General features: G+C 39.5%; 1 protein-coding gene across 1 annotated transcript in view; it reads left to right on the top strand.

Moving 5' to 3' along the window:
• Positions 1–3,259: 3,259 nt before the first annotated feature.
• Positions 3,260–16,538, top strand: part of LOC126267793 (phosphatidylethanolamine-binding protein 1-like) — a 63,249-nt gene continuing 49,970 nt past the window's right edge. Inside the window, exons 1-3 of the mRNA XM_049973096.1 lie at positions 3,260–3,447; positions 3,533–3,701; positions 11,467–11,554. Coding sequence (XP_049829053.1) covers positions 3,260–3,447; positions 3,533–3,701; positions 11,467–11,554 — 445 coding nt within the window. The remainder of the gene's footprint in view (positions 3,448–3,532; positions 3,702–11,466; positions 11,555–16,538) is intronic.

Genomic DNA, 16,538 nt, shown 5'->3' on the forward strand with positions numbered 1-16,538 from the left:
ATTGGAATTATTATATTCTTCTTGAAATCTGAGGGTATTTCGCCTGTCTCACACATCTTGCTCACCAGCTGGTAGAGTTTTGTCATGACTGGCTCTCCTAAGGCCGTCAGTAGATCTAATGGAATGTTGTCTACTCCCGGGGCCTTGTTTTGACTCAGGTCTTTCAGTGCTCTGTCAAACTCTTCACGCAGTATCTTATCTCCCATTTCATCTTCATCTACATCCTCTTCCATTTCCATAATATTGTTCTCAAGTACATCTCCCTTGTATAAAACCTCTATATACTCCTTCCACCTTTCTGCCTTCCCTTCTTTGCTTAGAACTGGGTTGCCATCTGAGTTCTTGATATTCATACAAGTGGTTCTCTTCTCTCCAAAGGTCTCTTTAATTTTCCTGTAGGCAGTATCTATCTTACCCCTAGTGAGATAAGCTTCTACATCCTTACATTTGTCCTCTATCCATCCCTGCTTAGCCATTTTGCACTTCCTTAGCCGTTTTGCACTTCCTGTCGATCTCATTTTTGAGACGTTTGTATTCCTTTTTGCCTGCTTCATTTACTGCATTTTTATATTTTCTCCTTTCATCAATTAAATTCAATATTTCTTCTGTTACCCAAGGATTTCTACTAGCCCTCGTCTTTTTACCTACTTTATCCTCTGCTGCCTTCACTACTTCATCCCTCAGAGCTACCCATTCTTCTTCTACTGTGTTTCTTTCCCCCATTCCTGTCAATTGTTCCCTTATGCTCTCCTTGAAACTCTCTACAACCTCTGGTTCTTTCATCTTATCCAGATCCCATGTCCTTAAATTCCCACCTTTTTGCAGTTTCTTCAGTTTTAATCTACAGTTCATAACCAATAGATCATGGTCAGAGTCCACATGTGACCCTGGAAATGTCTTACAATTTAAAACCTGATTCCGAAATCTCAGTCTTTCCATTATATAATCTGTCTGACATCTTCCAGTATATCCAGGCTTCTTCCATGTATACAACCTTCTGTTATGATTCTTGAACCAAGTGTTAGCTATGATTAAGTTATGCTCTGTGCAAAATTTTACCAGACGGCTTCCTCTTTCATTTCTTAGCCCCAAACCATATTCAACTACTATGTTTTATTCTCTCCCTTTTCCTACTGACGAATTACAGTCACCCATGACTATTAAATTTTCATCTCCCTTCACTACCTGAATAATTTCTTTTATCTCATCATACATTTCATCAATTTCTTCATCATCTGCAGAGCTAGTTGGCATATAAACTTGTACTACTGTAGTAGGCATGGACTTTGTGTGTATCTTGGTCACAATAATGCGTTCACTATGCTGTTTGTAGTAGCTTACCTGCACTCCTATTTTTTTATTCATTATTAAACCTACTCCTGCATTACCCCTATTTGATTTTGTATTTATAACCCTGTATTCACCTGACCAGAAGTCTTGTTCCTCCTGCCACCGAACTTTACTAATTCCCACTATATCTAACTTTAACCTATCCATTTCCCTTTTTAAATTTTCTAACCAACCTGCCCGATTAAGGGTTCTGACATTCCACCCTCCGATCCGTAGAACGCCAGTTTTCTTTCTCCTGATAACGACGACTTCCTGAGTAGTTCCCGCCCGGAGATCCAAATGGGGGGTCTATTTTACCTCCAGAATATTTTACCCAAGAGGACGCCATCATAATTTAATCATACAGTAAAGCTGCATGTCCTCGAGAAAAATTATGGCTGTAGTTTGCCCTTGCTTTCAGCCGTTTGCAGTACCAGCACAGCAAGGTCATTTTTGTTAGTGTTACAAGGCCAGACCAGTCAATCATCCAGACTGTTGCCCCTGCAACTACTGAAAAGGCTGCTGCCCTTCTTCAGGAACCACATGTTTGCCTGGCCTCTCAACAGATACCCCTCCGTTGTGGTTGCACCTACGGTACGGCCATCTGTATCTCTGAGGCACGCAAGCCTCCCCACCAACGGCAAGGTCCATGGTTCATCGTAGTATGTAGAAGTAACTTTGGGGTATGCCCCAAGGAAGTGTGTTGGGATGCTTGCTGTTCATGTTATATATTAATGACCTTATAGACATATTAAAAACAAAGATTCCAAGACTTACCAAGCGGGAAAGCGCCGGTAGACAGGCTCAATAAAATAACACACAAAATTTCTAGCTTTCACAACCGACAACTCTTCAGGAAAGAGGGAAGGAGAGGGAAAGATGAAAGGATGTGGGTTTTAAGGGAGAGGGTAAGGAGTCATTCCAATCCCGGGAGCGGAAAGACTTACCTTGGGGGAAAAAAGGACAGGTGTATACTCGCACACACACACATATCCATCCGCACATACACAGACACAATGTGTTATCAGTAGACGAATATGCAGATTTGGTTAAACAAGTAGAAGATGTGGAAAAGTTGGAAAAAAGATCATCATCACAAAAAAGAAAACTGGAAAGATTTGCTGTTTTGAAAATTGATGATGTGAAAAAAGTCATTGCATGGTGTGAAGGGAATATAAAATACTTTGTTGCAGCTGATGAATTTTATGATGTGATTGATGCAGCTCATGTAGTTGTGGGTCATGGTGGTTGTGATAGGATGTTAGCTGAGGCATAAAAAAAAGCCAATATCATAAAGGAAATGATTTGCCTCTATTTATCAATGTGTGATGTTTATCAACAAAAGAAGACAAAACAGAAAAGTGGGCTAGTTTCAAAGTCAGTTCTCCATTCGTAAATGAAGAGCACGTGCCAAGTTGATTTGATTGATTTCCAAACACACCCAGGGTGCCTGCATTCTTCAATCTGATAATGGCAGAGAATTTGTCAATAGAACTTAACTCACAAAGTTGAAAATTGTGCATGGAAAACCAAGGCACAGCCAAAGTCAGGGTTCTGTTGAACATGCCAACCAAGACATTGAAAATATGATAAGTTCTTGATTAAAGGACAACAATTCGATGAAGTGTTGGAAGGATTAAGGTATGTCCAATTCATGAAAAATCGAGCTTACCACTCTGACATAAAACACTTGCCTTACAAAGCATTATTCGGAATTGAACCTAGAGTAGGACTTTCCACTTCCTCATTACCTGAAGAAATCACAAATGATATTCAGGATGATGATGACGTAAAGAAGGCAATCGAAGATGACCACAATACTGAACAATACGAAGACAGTGATGATGATAACATTGTGAAAATTGACACAACCGGCATTCAAAATGCTAGAAAAATTGCAACAGAAAATTTAAAAAAACGAACTAAAAAAATGAAACCTTCCTCTGACAAATCTCATCCACCAGCTGACGTTGGAGACAATGTGACTATACCTATTCCAGATGTAGATAAAGGCAGAGGTGACCTTCAAAACATAATTGGAGTAATACTTCAAAAGACTGATGAGGGCCTCCACAAAGTTGGCACCAAATATGGCATACTTCAAAAACATTATTGCAGGTATAATTTTGTTAAAATTTTCCATAATTATTTGTAATAAAATATTAAAAAATATTTGTTTTCACTTCTTTCTTATTTTTTTTAGAACTGATTTCAATGTGTGCATTCAGAAGGATGTGGGAGATATTAAACAAGATATGGAAATATCTTTAAGGACTGCAGCCACAAAACATTCTGTTGGATCAGGGCAAGGCTTCATGAAATGCACTTGCATGAAAAACTGCACAACAAACAAAATTTGTAAGAAAAACAAAGTACTCTGCAATTCTAAGAGCCACCAAAGTAAACATTGCAAAAATAAGTAAATAAGCAAATTGCAGATAAGATGATTTCGGTGGATGGATATATGTAAGTTGATCTAATGATAGATGTGAAATTACTGATTAGTTAATATCTGGCCGTGGTGGTCAAGCTGTTCTAGGCACTGTAGTCCGGAACCGCGCAACTGCTACGGTCGCAGGTTCGAATCCTGCTTCGGGCATGGATGTGTGTGATGTCCTTAGGTTAGTTAGGTTTAATTAGTTCTAAGTTCTAGGGGACTGGTGACCTCAGATGTTAAGTCCCATAGTGCTCAGAGCCATTTGAACCATTTGAATTTTTGATTCGTCAATAAATAACTTTAATGAATCATAAGGACTATTTTATTTCTATTCCTTTATTCAGTTTACTTTGAAAAGCTTATAGAAGATACAAAGTAGGTGAAATGTATGATGTACCAGTTTATCCTAAACCATGTAAATTCTAACTGGGATAACTGATTTGACATAGGCTAAACTGTTTTATCCTATCGGTAACAGGATGAAAAAGTATTACCTAGGCAAAACTAGGTCAATTCGTTTTGGCCGGTTACATGTGCATCCATCTTTCATTAGTATACATGATGGGGTTTTTTGCACTTTTATCATTTTCTCTCATTGTTGTAAGAAAGTGTGCATGCAGTTCTACACTCTCCTCCCTCTCAACCAGAAATGTTTTTCTATTTTTACATGTATTGACAGCAAAACCCCCATATCCTTCAAAATTTTCCAGAAAGTGATTTGTTTCGCAGTGAAATTAATGCCTGTATCTTCCTTCACCCAATTGCAATGCTTTCAAGGGATGGGTAATTCTATTTCAGTGTTGTAATATTATAAGAGATTTCTCTTCTCTAAGCACTTACCAAAGTCATTGAGACACTTCAGTTTCTTCCTCAATCTCTTCTTCCTTAACATCACAATTTTCTGACGACTCCATCTAGCACAATTTTCTGATGACTCCATCTAGCGTCCTTGAAATCATCCACAGTATTATGTACTGTCCTTACACTCTTTCCTACTGCAGCTGCTGCTATCTCTTTAGGTCTCTCTAATGGTATTAGCAAACCTTTCCGGTTTTGTTCTCATCAGAAATGAACTGCCTTATTCATCAACACTTTAACATCAGAGTATACTCTTTGATAATACATGTTTGTATGATGATTACCATTTCAACAGATGCTACAAATACACAGTAGTAGCAATGCCCTGTGACTATAACATGAATCTACATCTACATGACTACTCTGCAATTCACATTTAAGTGCTTGGCAGAGGGTTCATCGAACCACAATCATACTATCTCTCTACTATTCCACTCCCGAACAGCGAGCGGGAAAAACGAACACCTAAACCTTTCTGTTCGAGCTCTGATTTCTCTTATTTTATTTTGATGATCATTCCTACCTATGTAGGTTGGGCTCAGCAAAATATTTTCGCATTCGGAAGAGAAAGTTGGTGACTGAAATTTCGTAAAAAGGTCTCGCCGTGACGAAAAACGTCTATGCTGTAATGACTTCCGTCCCAACTCGTGTATCATATCTGCCACACTCTCTCCCCTATAACGCGATAATACAAAACGAGCTGCCCTTTTTTGCACCCTTTCGATGTCCTCCGTCAATCCCACCTGGTAAGGATCCCACACCGCGCAGCAATATTCTAACAGAGGACAAACGTGTGTAGTGTATGCTGTCTCTTTAGTGGACTTGTTGCATCTTCTAAGTGTCCTGCCAATGAAACGCAACCTTTGGCTCGCCTTCCCGACAATATTATCTATGTGGTCCTTCCAACTGAAGTTGTTCGTAATCTTAACACCCAGGTACTTAGTTGAATTGACAGCCTTGAGAATTGTACTATTTATCGAGTAATCAAATTCCAACGGATTTCTTTTGGAACTCATGTGGATCATCTCACACTTTTCGTTATTTAGCGTCAACTGCCACCTGACACACCATACAGCAATCTTTTCTAAATCGCTTTGCAGCTGATACTGGTCTTCGGATGACCTTACTAGACGGTAAATTACAGCATCATCTGCGAACAGTCTAAGAGAACTGCTCAGATTGTCACCCAGGTCATTTATATAGATCAGGAACAGTAGAGGTCCCAGGACGCTTCCCTGGGGAGCACCTGATATCACTTCAGTTTTACTCGATGATTTGCCGTCTATTACTATGAACTGCGACCTTCCTGACAGGAAATCACGAATCCAGTCGCACAACTGAGACGATACCCCATAGCTCCGCAGCTTGATTAGAAGTCGCTTGTGAGGAATGGTGTCAAAAGCTTTCCGGAAATCTAGAAATACGGAATCAACTTGAGATCCCCTGTCGATAGCGGCCATTACTTCGTGCGAATAAAGAGCTAGCTGCGTTGTACAAGAGCGATGTTTTCTGAAGCCATGCTGATTACGTGTCAATAGATCGTTCCCTTCGAGGTGATTCATAATGTTTGAATACAGTATATGCTCCAAAACCCTACTGCAAACCAACGTCAATGATATAGGCCTGTAGTTCTATGGATTACTCCTACTACCCTTCTTGAACACTGGTGCGACCTGCGCAATTTTCCAATCTGTAGGTACAGATCTATCGGTGAGCGAGCGGTTGTATATGAGTGCTAAGTAGGGAGCTATAGTATCAGCGTAATCTGAAAGGAACCTAATCGGTATACAATCTGGACCTGAAGACTTGCCCGTATCAAGCGATTTGAGTTGCTTCGCAACCCCTAAGGTATCTACTTCTATGAAACTCATGCTAGCAGATGTTCGTGTTTCAAATTCTGGAATATTCCATTCGTCTTCCCTGGTGAAGGAATTTCGGAAAACTGCGTTCAATAACTCCGCTTTAGCGGCACAGTCGTCGATAACAGTACCATCGGCACTGCGCAGCGAAGGTATTGACTGCGTCTTGCCGCTTGTGTACTTTACATACGACCAGAATTTCTTAGGATTTTCTACCAAATTTCGAGACAATGTTTCGTTGTGGAACCTATTAAAGGCATCTCGCATCGAAGTACGTGCCAAATTTCGCGCGTCTGTAAATTTTAGCCCATCTTCAGGATTTCGTGTTCTTCTGAACTTCGCATGCATCGCAATGTACAATCACAAGCCATGTGCGTCAGTCATCTACTGTTGAGTATTATCAGATGCCTTCAGTCCCATCTGTAAGTAAACAAAGTTTAGTTCTGCCATAGTCAATTGTAAAATGAACAGGTTATGCAATGGTAGTGCCCTGACCACACAAGGAATGCTGTGTTGATGTCTGAGCTGCTGCCTACCCATGGTCTGAGCTGCTGCCTACCCATGCATGCTGAAGAGTTGGTGGCTGCTTGTTTGGAGGCACTGGGGCTCTTGGTGTTGCCCATAATGCCAGGAGGTGATTTTTGCTCCAACTGGGTGGCATCTTTGGGGAAAGAGGGGGGGGGGGGGCACTTGTTCAGAATAGGAATCATGCTGGTGCATATCGACATCATGAAATGACCAGAGTTATCATCCATTGGCCACAAGGCTACACTTACTCCCTCAGTTTCTGGTTTGTACTGAAACAGATGGAAGGTCTTTTCTCTCTACTAAGCCAGTTTTCCTTGTAGGGAACGCTGAGAATGTATTTGGCAAATTCTCATCTTGTTAATAATTTATGAAATGGTTTTATTTTAATTAAGACAGCAAATCCTACCCACTGCTGCACATTACTCACTTGTAATATACAGGTTACCCTAACACCCCTTAAGAATCTAAATATGGTACAAGGAGTAATTTTTCACTGGGATCTAATGCTGCTGGTGGATGAAGAGCTATGCATACAGTTGGAGAGAAAAGAGATCCAGTTCATATGCTGTGTGCACTAAGGCTTGCCAGACAACAAGGGTTACCACCACTGCCATCATCCTCATCTTGAGGGGATCGGCTTTCAGAGAAAGACGAAATCATGGTTTACTGCTGCAATGTGAAGCAATATTTCTCAACCCCCTCCCCAATGTGGTGTTTTAAATGCCAGTCCTTCAGGCATCTGCCATCCCTGTGTACAGAAAAACCCAATTTATGGAGCCCTTACAGGAACTACCACTCTCACTGATCCTGAAGTGTTCTATCCTAATCAAGGAACATGAAACTGAGGAACGAAAATCACAGATCACCTCTCATATTTTGAAGTTTGGAAACAGTATGATCATTTGTCTTCTGTCCCAGTGGTACAGACTTACACCACAACTGTGGCCAAATTGTCAGCAGTACTTGGTGTATTTACTTTCTTGATGTTGACCTCTGGTAGTCTTGCAATAAAGTTGATCATGAGGGTAAAGGCCTTCACATTTTGTGGTTCCTGTGGCACCATGTTTGGGAACTAATCCCCACACCCAACTGGAAAAGCAGCACTAACCTCCGGCATCTACCAGTGACAGTGGTCCCTTTTGGGAACTTCCTCCTCAGAAATCCATGGATCATCAACCAGACACCATCCAGTGGTTGAAGAAGCCATGGACCGTGGGTCCCAGGGTGCCCACTCTTCTTCCATTCCTACAGCCATAGCGGATAAGCTCTACCAAGTTTCTCAACTGCCAGAAGTTGTGAAAGAAAAATGAAGACATCTCGAGAGAAAGCTACTCTGATGGCCCTGGAGGTGCAAGGCTCTCCACACTTCCGGACTCGGAACCAATGTTTGTTAATGTTCTTCCACCCCCACTAGACACAGACATGACTTGTTTTGCTGGTCCCTTCACATCCAACCAGAACACCTTCAAATTGAAGTGCAGTGGATATTAGTGTCACCTTCAGAACTACAAAAATTAATATCCTCTTGTTCTGTGACTCTGTTGCTCTCCAAAAAAAACATGCTTTGCGATGATCGTTGCCCAATTCTTCAAGGTTGCTGTGCATTCTGTGTTGTCAGTGAGTGGATTGCCCTCCTTACCACTTTGAAAGCAATAGCAGTGCTAGTGCATATAACACTAGCAACCACCATTTGTAATGTTTATTTGCCTCCACGCAGGGCACTTATTTATATTGAGATGACCACCTTAATCTGACAGCTCTACCCTCTTTTTCTCCTACTTTGTGATTTCATTGCAGACTGCTTCCTGTGGGGAACTACTACTTATTCTGGTAGTGTCCTTCTGATAGGCCAGCCTTTTCCAATCTTGATCCAGGCCTCCACAATGATGATACTATACCCACTTTTGTGCTGCCCATGGCACACTTTTGGCTATCAGTCTTAAGACCTCTTACCCCAAGCACATGACTTCACTTTGCATCATCATGCAATGGCCACTAAGTATCAGTGACCACTTTCTAGTAATTCTGCCACTTCCTTGTCACTGGCTGATGGACCACTTACAGTGTAGGCTATTCAAAGAGCCAAATGTCAGTTTACCCCTCTTGGTCAGATTGCGTTGGTGAGGTTGTTCGAGATGTCTCTGACACGATTACCCATGTCACTGGAAGAGCTGTCCCCTTTTCTGGCAATGTGCCACCAACCAGGACTATGGTGGAAAAAAAGACATTGCAACAGCTATTCAGGATCAGCAAAGGGCCCTGCAATGTCTCAGCCGATGTCCTTCACAGATGATCGTCGTCATGTTTAAGTCGCTCCACACTAAGGCTCTCTATGAAATTGAATGCAGTAAGAACATGTTCACAGTAACCTGAATGAGTTGGTCCAAGCTATGAATTCGCAAAACATCACAGAACCACCTCCGATCTGAACTGCACTCTCCATACACTGTGGATTAAATGACTCACTGAGCTTTCAGAGCACTAGGTGTCTTGAAAAGAGCCAACATATTTATACTTTGCACTATACTACATGCTTATAGTCAGCTAATGCCCAGTTTCTGTGTTGTTTTGCCTGCTGCAGACTTGCAGCTTGATGTGCTTCTGTGAGCAGTGACCTTCCATGAGGTACTAAACTCCAGATATCCATTGCATACAGTTTCCTTCACAATGTTAACTCAGAAACTGGATGAGATGGAGGCACACACATTTACAGCAGCAATTCCTGTTGTCTTTCAAACCAATTGACATTGACAAGAAATGAACTGGTCTTCTATTGCAGTTGTTTTGGTTCTTTATGTGACCAAATATTATGCTGAGTTACATGGCCATGATTGGTATGCCTAGATGCAATGGGCAGCACCAAAAAATCAGAAAACTTGATTCATAGTTTGGTCATGGGTACATCCAAACATGTAGCTCCTTTCTGCCATTCTGCAATATCTCCAGATTGACCCATCTTACTGCATTGATTATGTGCATGTCACACTATTTCACTGCCATGACTTATGTTAGAGATGGAGCATCACGTGATTGCTTGGTACTAGTTCTGTACCATTTACACTGCTCTACAAAATGAATAGTTTGCTCTTTTAAGAGGATAACTGTTATTATGTCTAGTGAATTTATTTTTCTTTCATAAATTATTACAAACACTTATACTTTCAGTTATTGACTACAGTTATGTTCTTCTGCAAGGTCTTTCTCAGCAAAGTTCAAGGCACCTGGACTGGTTATGAATGCTTGTGTCAGTCAAATTCTGATCACATTTCACCATCATATGCTATGTAAGACAAGTGCAGAGATTTCCCCGTCTTGTCTACTGTCTTATCAATGTACACTGTACCTCATACCTCTCCTTGACCTTAATGTTCTTGTGTGAATAAAATGGCAGAAACGCCAATTCCCATAAGAGCAAAATCCTTACTGCCCCACTCCATCATTCAGCCACTTTTTTGAACTCCTCCTCAGTAGCAGGAACCCTGTTTTGGACTACCCTCCTGCAGTATATTAGTAAACTGATTTAGATCACCAGCTTCAAAAAACAACTGATGACAGATCTACTTAATCAATAATAATGATTACCATTGTCCCAGTACAATCTCATTACCCTTGTATATCCTTCTTTCCAGCCAGATCTTCCTCATTTCCCAATATTCTTAGCTGGTACAATCTCCTTAAATTTCCTTACCCCAGAACTCACTTTATCAGGAAACATCTTTTTTGTAAGCCTTTAAATTCTTTTTATATCGGCCACTATCAATGCTGTTATTATTGTCAATATTATTATTATTATTATTACTAATGCTACTATCATAACTATTAGTGGCAGCAGCAGCAGCAGCAGCAGCAGAAGTACTGTCAGTATTAACTTTAATAGTTCATAGTCAGTATTATTTATTCTCATTGTCACTATAGATACTACAATCATTTTAATACTGCTTGTCATATTAAAATTGTTATTTCTTAGGTAACTTAGGTAACTGTGATGTAAAAAACTATTAGAGAAGGGAAGTTGCTACTCACCATATAGCAGAGATGCTGAGTCGCGAAAGGCACAACAAAAAGTTTCACACAATTATAGCCTTTGGCCATTAAGGCCTTTGTCAGCAATAGACACACATACAAACACGCGCTCGCGTGTACACGCGCTCGCGTGTACACGCGCACGCACGCAAATACACGCATGTGCACGCACATACACGCGTGCACACGGATGCCCCCCCCCCCTCGCGCACACTCTCACACACACACACACACACACACACACACACACACACACATATGCAACTTGCACACACGTCTGATGTCAGAAATGTATTGTATGTTTGAAACCCTGGTCTGGTGAAAGAATTTTCCTTCCTTCTCGTTTCTCCAATCCACCCACCACTTTTGTATGACTGGTATATATTTCATTGTGAAATTCTCTTTAATGCTCCAGTTTGCCAAATGTTTTAGGATAACAGCTTGGATCATAAACTTAAAAGTATGGATGAGCACCAAGTTGTACCTGATGTTGTTGATAAAAGCCCCTCCTCAGATCTTGGAGGTAAGTTATTTTTGGTTACTTTGATGTATTACATTGTAAATAGATTATGTCATGGGCTCTCTGTGACTTTAACTTACAGGTTAGGGTGTATATTGTTAATAATACTCCATCTTATTTCCAACAAGTTTCTTAGCTACAGCCCCATTTCGAAGGTCCGTACAGAACAATGGATGTTACATATGCTTCAGATTTTTTTACATGTATCTCTGCAGATTGTAGAAATTGAAAATACGTCATATTAATAATTATGTGGTTGACATAAGCTGCTTTTAGACAGTAGTTTATTTTACCATACCAGTTTTGGGCATTCACTCATCATCAGTGATAGCGGTATTACAAAAGACACATATTACACATAATAAGTTATTTACTGTTTATGCAGTAGTGTTTTATGAGTGTGTATGTTTTATGGGAATGTGTGACCATTATCATGTGACTTGCCTCATATGTATTGCTTTTTAGCATATGCCAAAGACAATACTTCATAATTGTTGTACAGTAATTCTATTACATAATAGTTGCTAATTGTTACTAATACACTTGTAATTGTCAATAACCCCCCCCCCCCCACCCCCCGTCCCCCCACCCACACACACACACACAGTCATAGTCAGTAGCAATTACTGCACATACAAAGATTATAATTTGTTATTATAGTCATCCAAAAGTACACAAAGAAGAATATTTTCAAACCTGTATAGAAATATTAATAAAACATCCACTGATTAAAGAAAACATTAAATCTGAATCAAAAACACTAAGAAAAATTGCAAAATACAAGGGTAACAACCACACCATAGTTGACAAAAATGGACTCAGACAAAATTACATTAATATGGACAAATTATAGGAAAAATAAATAGTTCACTATAATACCATATTGTGAAAAAATTTCAGATAAAATCGGACTTGCACTTAGAAGACCTAGCCAAAAATAGGCACACAACACATTACAATCACAAATTTGTCATAAAATAGGACAGTCGTGTACATTTTCCACTTTCAGTTGAATATAAGTCAAAGTACGATAACTGTGAGAAAATTAACTTAGGTCTAACTGTAAAAAGTTTTGAAACAAGATTTAAAGAACGTCTGAACCTGTCTGGCATCAACATATCTTCAATTAGTAGACACTTAAAAGAACAAAACCATATGACCAGTGATGTGATATAATTGCCTATCAGTCCTACATGTTGCTGAAAAAGGCAGCTTACCAAATATATTGGAGAAAACAGAAATTTTCACATATAGAATGAAATATCTCCACATTATTTTAAATGAATAGACTGATCAGCAAAACAAAAAAATTGTCAAAAAATTCACAAGTATTCTTTCATGTAGAGCACATTTCTTTGTTCTGCTAACAGAGATACAGTAATACAAATTAGGAGTCACATTATGAATAGTCTGTGATATATAATAAACAATAATTGTTGCATGTACAGCAAGCAATTGCCACTGATAACTGCATATTTTCATAAAAATTCCTTATGCTGATTTCATATTCATGCAAATCTAAATCAGTAACTGTATTGTAAAAGTAAAATATTGTCTTAGAAATGTGCTAAAAAGCTATACATATAAGTCAAGGCACATTATGATGATATCAAAAATCACGTACTTCTAAAATACTATTGTGTATACTATAAATAACGTATTACAGTGGAACCTTGTATCTTACTCGTAGTATGAAACACAGGCTCTGGCTAAGCCATGACTCCACAGTATCCTTTCTTCCAGTTTGTGCAAGTTTCACAGGAGGACTTCTGTGAAATTTGGAAGGTAGGTTGTGAGGTACTGGTGGAAGTAAAATTGTGAAGACAGGTGGTGAATTGTTCTTGGATAGCTCAGTTGGTAGAGCACTTGCCCGAAAAAGGCAAAGGTCAGGAGTTTGAGTCTTGTTCCGGCACACAGTTTTAATCTGCCAGAAAGTTTCATACTTGAGGTTGTTAACATTATTATAATCTTATGTAAGTAACTGAATGTCTTTCTAGATGTGAATTATTGTTAAGAGAAATATGAAACATTAGAAGTGCTGTTCAGTGTGGTTTGAATGAATAAATGAAGGTCTTTAAAATAAGTCTTAAATTAAAAGAATTTACAGTAAGCAAAATCCAAATAATAATATGAATCAGCCAAAGGTAAATCCTCAGGAATTCTGCAGCAGAAGTAAACAATGTTTGAATACACCTAACAATCTCCAGACCTCCAATTCAAGAAGATGAGCATCAGAGTATGGACAAAGTACCACGACATCAAGGAAATCTGAGACATGGGGCTCCAATTAGCACCAAAAAGATGTGGAGCTGACAGCAACAATGCAAGCCTTCACCACCAGACAGTCAAACAAATGGTCACTGGGGCATTGTTTACAGGCACCAATTGAGCCTCCAGTCAGGTTTGAGATGGCAATCATAACCAGATGCCTCTGTGTTTCTTGCATCCCCCCTCCCCACCTCCCACCCCCTTCTCCCCCCTACCTCCTGCATCATGTGCTGGACAGCCTTTGTCGTTCTCAGCTCGCCACTTATTATATGCTGAGGTCCAGATTTTGGGACAGCTACCTCCACGTAGCTGTCCAGCACTGCACAGAAGATGCAGTCAGCATCAGCCGAGCTGCAGGGGCCTTGATCGCCTGCTGCTGTGTCAGCACTCAGTGCAGCAGCAATGTTGAACCACCATGCAGCCATCCAGTCCATGCACCACAGTGCAGTGCAGCATCACTTTGCGTGACCCAGAAATTGGTGCCTATCCACAACTGCAGAACATGGACATTGTGGATTGATACCAGATAGCACCAGTGGATGAGGTCACATACACACCTGTATCTGATCTAGGTTTTGAACAACAAAGAGTTTTCCTCAGTGCTCTCTGTCTTGTGCCAGCTGCCTTCATCTCTGGCAGATTCCTGCAGTCCCTCACCAACCCATCAAGCCCACAACACCCAGGTTGGAGAGCTGAATACCATGCTGACAACTGGAAGAACGACTCCTCTGCTGCCATCTGTAGAGATCCACAAACATCGGACACCTCAACATTAGTAAAGTTTTTCTACTCAGAAGCTCTGTTTTGTGATAACTATGATTTCAGATTGTGGATACTAGAAGTAATTAACTTTTTAAAAACTGAATTTGTGATGTAATTCTTGTCTATTTTGTGAATAGAAATGTTGCAGTTTGCAATGAAACAATAATAACACTAGTCAACAGTGGTTTTGATACAGACAAAATACATATAAAACTTAATTCTATATTGTAATGTGACATAACATTTGAAATCAAAAGTGTCCATCATGTCAGGATTAAAAGTTAAGTGTCCATCACATCAGGATTAAAAGTTATGACTTGCAAGTTATATAGCATAGTTGAATTTACTGTATAATTTTTAAGTGCTTTGTGTTTGAAAGGAGTGTGATAAAAGTTAGTGCAGTGACCTTTTTTGTTCTTAACTTTAATGTGAACTACTTCTTAAATGGAATATGTAAAATTAGTGTACTTGACATTGTGCATTGAAAGCCTCCAGTCACATACATTTGCTTACTCTTCCTTCTATATTATCTCAAGTCATTGAATTTTTCTTTTCTTTTTCAGGAATTGATCTGGTCAAGTTCATTCGACAGAAAAGTGTTTTATAGGCTTAAAAATAGAACTGAAGAAATCAAAATGTGGATGTACAAACCATCCCTATTCATTTTATTATATATGTGGTGAATTCACGACAAGGAAACAAAGACAACCAATTTCTAACCGAAGACAATTTCTACTGAAGATGTCTATCATTTATACTTTAAATGCCAACTGGGAGATCAGGATAAAGACTGGGCACCTCACATAACTTGAACCTCACATAAATTGCACTAGGTGCAATTCTAAACTAACACAATGGCTGATAGGAAAAAGGAGCACTTACCATTTGGCATACCAATGATCTGGCGGGTGCCTCAAAATCATGTTGATGATTGCTACTTCCGTTTGTCTAACGTAACTGGCTTTTCGTCAAAGAATAAGAAGAACATTAAGTACCCTAACCTGCCCTCAGTAATTAGACCTGTTCCCAACAATGAAGACCTGCCAGTTCCAACTTCTCCACTACTGTGGGAAGAGGTTGCCAATTCTGATCATGAATCTACAAATGCTGAGGAAGCACAATGTCAGTCAAGTGAAGAGGATCACTTTCCAGAACAAAGACCACATTTCATTACACAAGGAGACTTGAATGATCTAGTTCGTGGTTTATACTTATCCAAGGAGCATGCAGAAATTTTATCTTCACATAAAAGGAATGGAACTTACTTCATGAAGAAACAAGAATTACTCACTTTAGGCAATGTTAATAAAAATCTGATGACATATTACTGTTTGGTCAGCAATGTTTGTGCTTGAAGTGATGTAGTAGGATAAAATGAAACAGTTAAACATACCATACAATGTTTCTGAGTGGCACTTGTTTATTAACACTTCCAAGATAAGTCTGAAGGCTGTACTATTGCATAATGGTAATATGTTTCTGTCTGTACCTGTAGTGTACTCTGTGACTGTGAAAGAGAACTACGTAAATTTGTCATTTTTGAAGCTATTAGGTATAAGGAAGAAAATTGGAAAACATATGGTGATCTTAAGGTGATTGGTTTGCTAACTGGTCTCCATAGTGGTTTCTCAAAGTATTACTGTTTCTTTTGTCTTTGGGACAACCGTGCAACAGATAAACATTATACAGTTAAACAATGGCCACTACTAGAGAAATTGGTTCCAGGGAGAGAAAATGTGAAATATGTATCTTTGGTGGATTCTCAAAATGTTTTCCTTCCCCCACTGCATATTAAACTCGGCCTTATGAAGAATTTTGTCAAGGGAATGGACACAAATGCTAATGGTTTCATGTACCTATGTGAAATATTCCCTGAATTAAGGGATGCCAAATTGAGACAGGGGATTTTTATTGGGCCACAAATTGGGAAGTTAATTCATGATAAGAACTTCAA

The sequence above is a fragment of the Schistocerca gregaria genome, chromosome 4 (assembly GCF_023897955.1).
Source record: "Schistocerca gregaria isolate iqSchGreg1 chromosome 4, iqSchGreg1.2, whole genome shotgun sequence".
Classification (NCBI taxonomy): domain Eukaryota; kingdom Metazoa; phylum Arthropoda; class Insecta; order Orthoptera; family Acrididae; genus Schistocerca; species Schistocerca gregaria.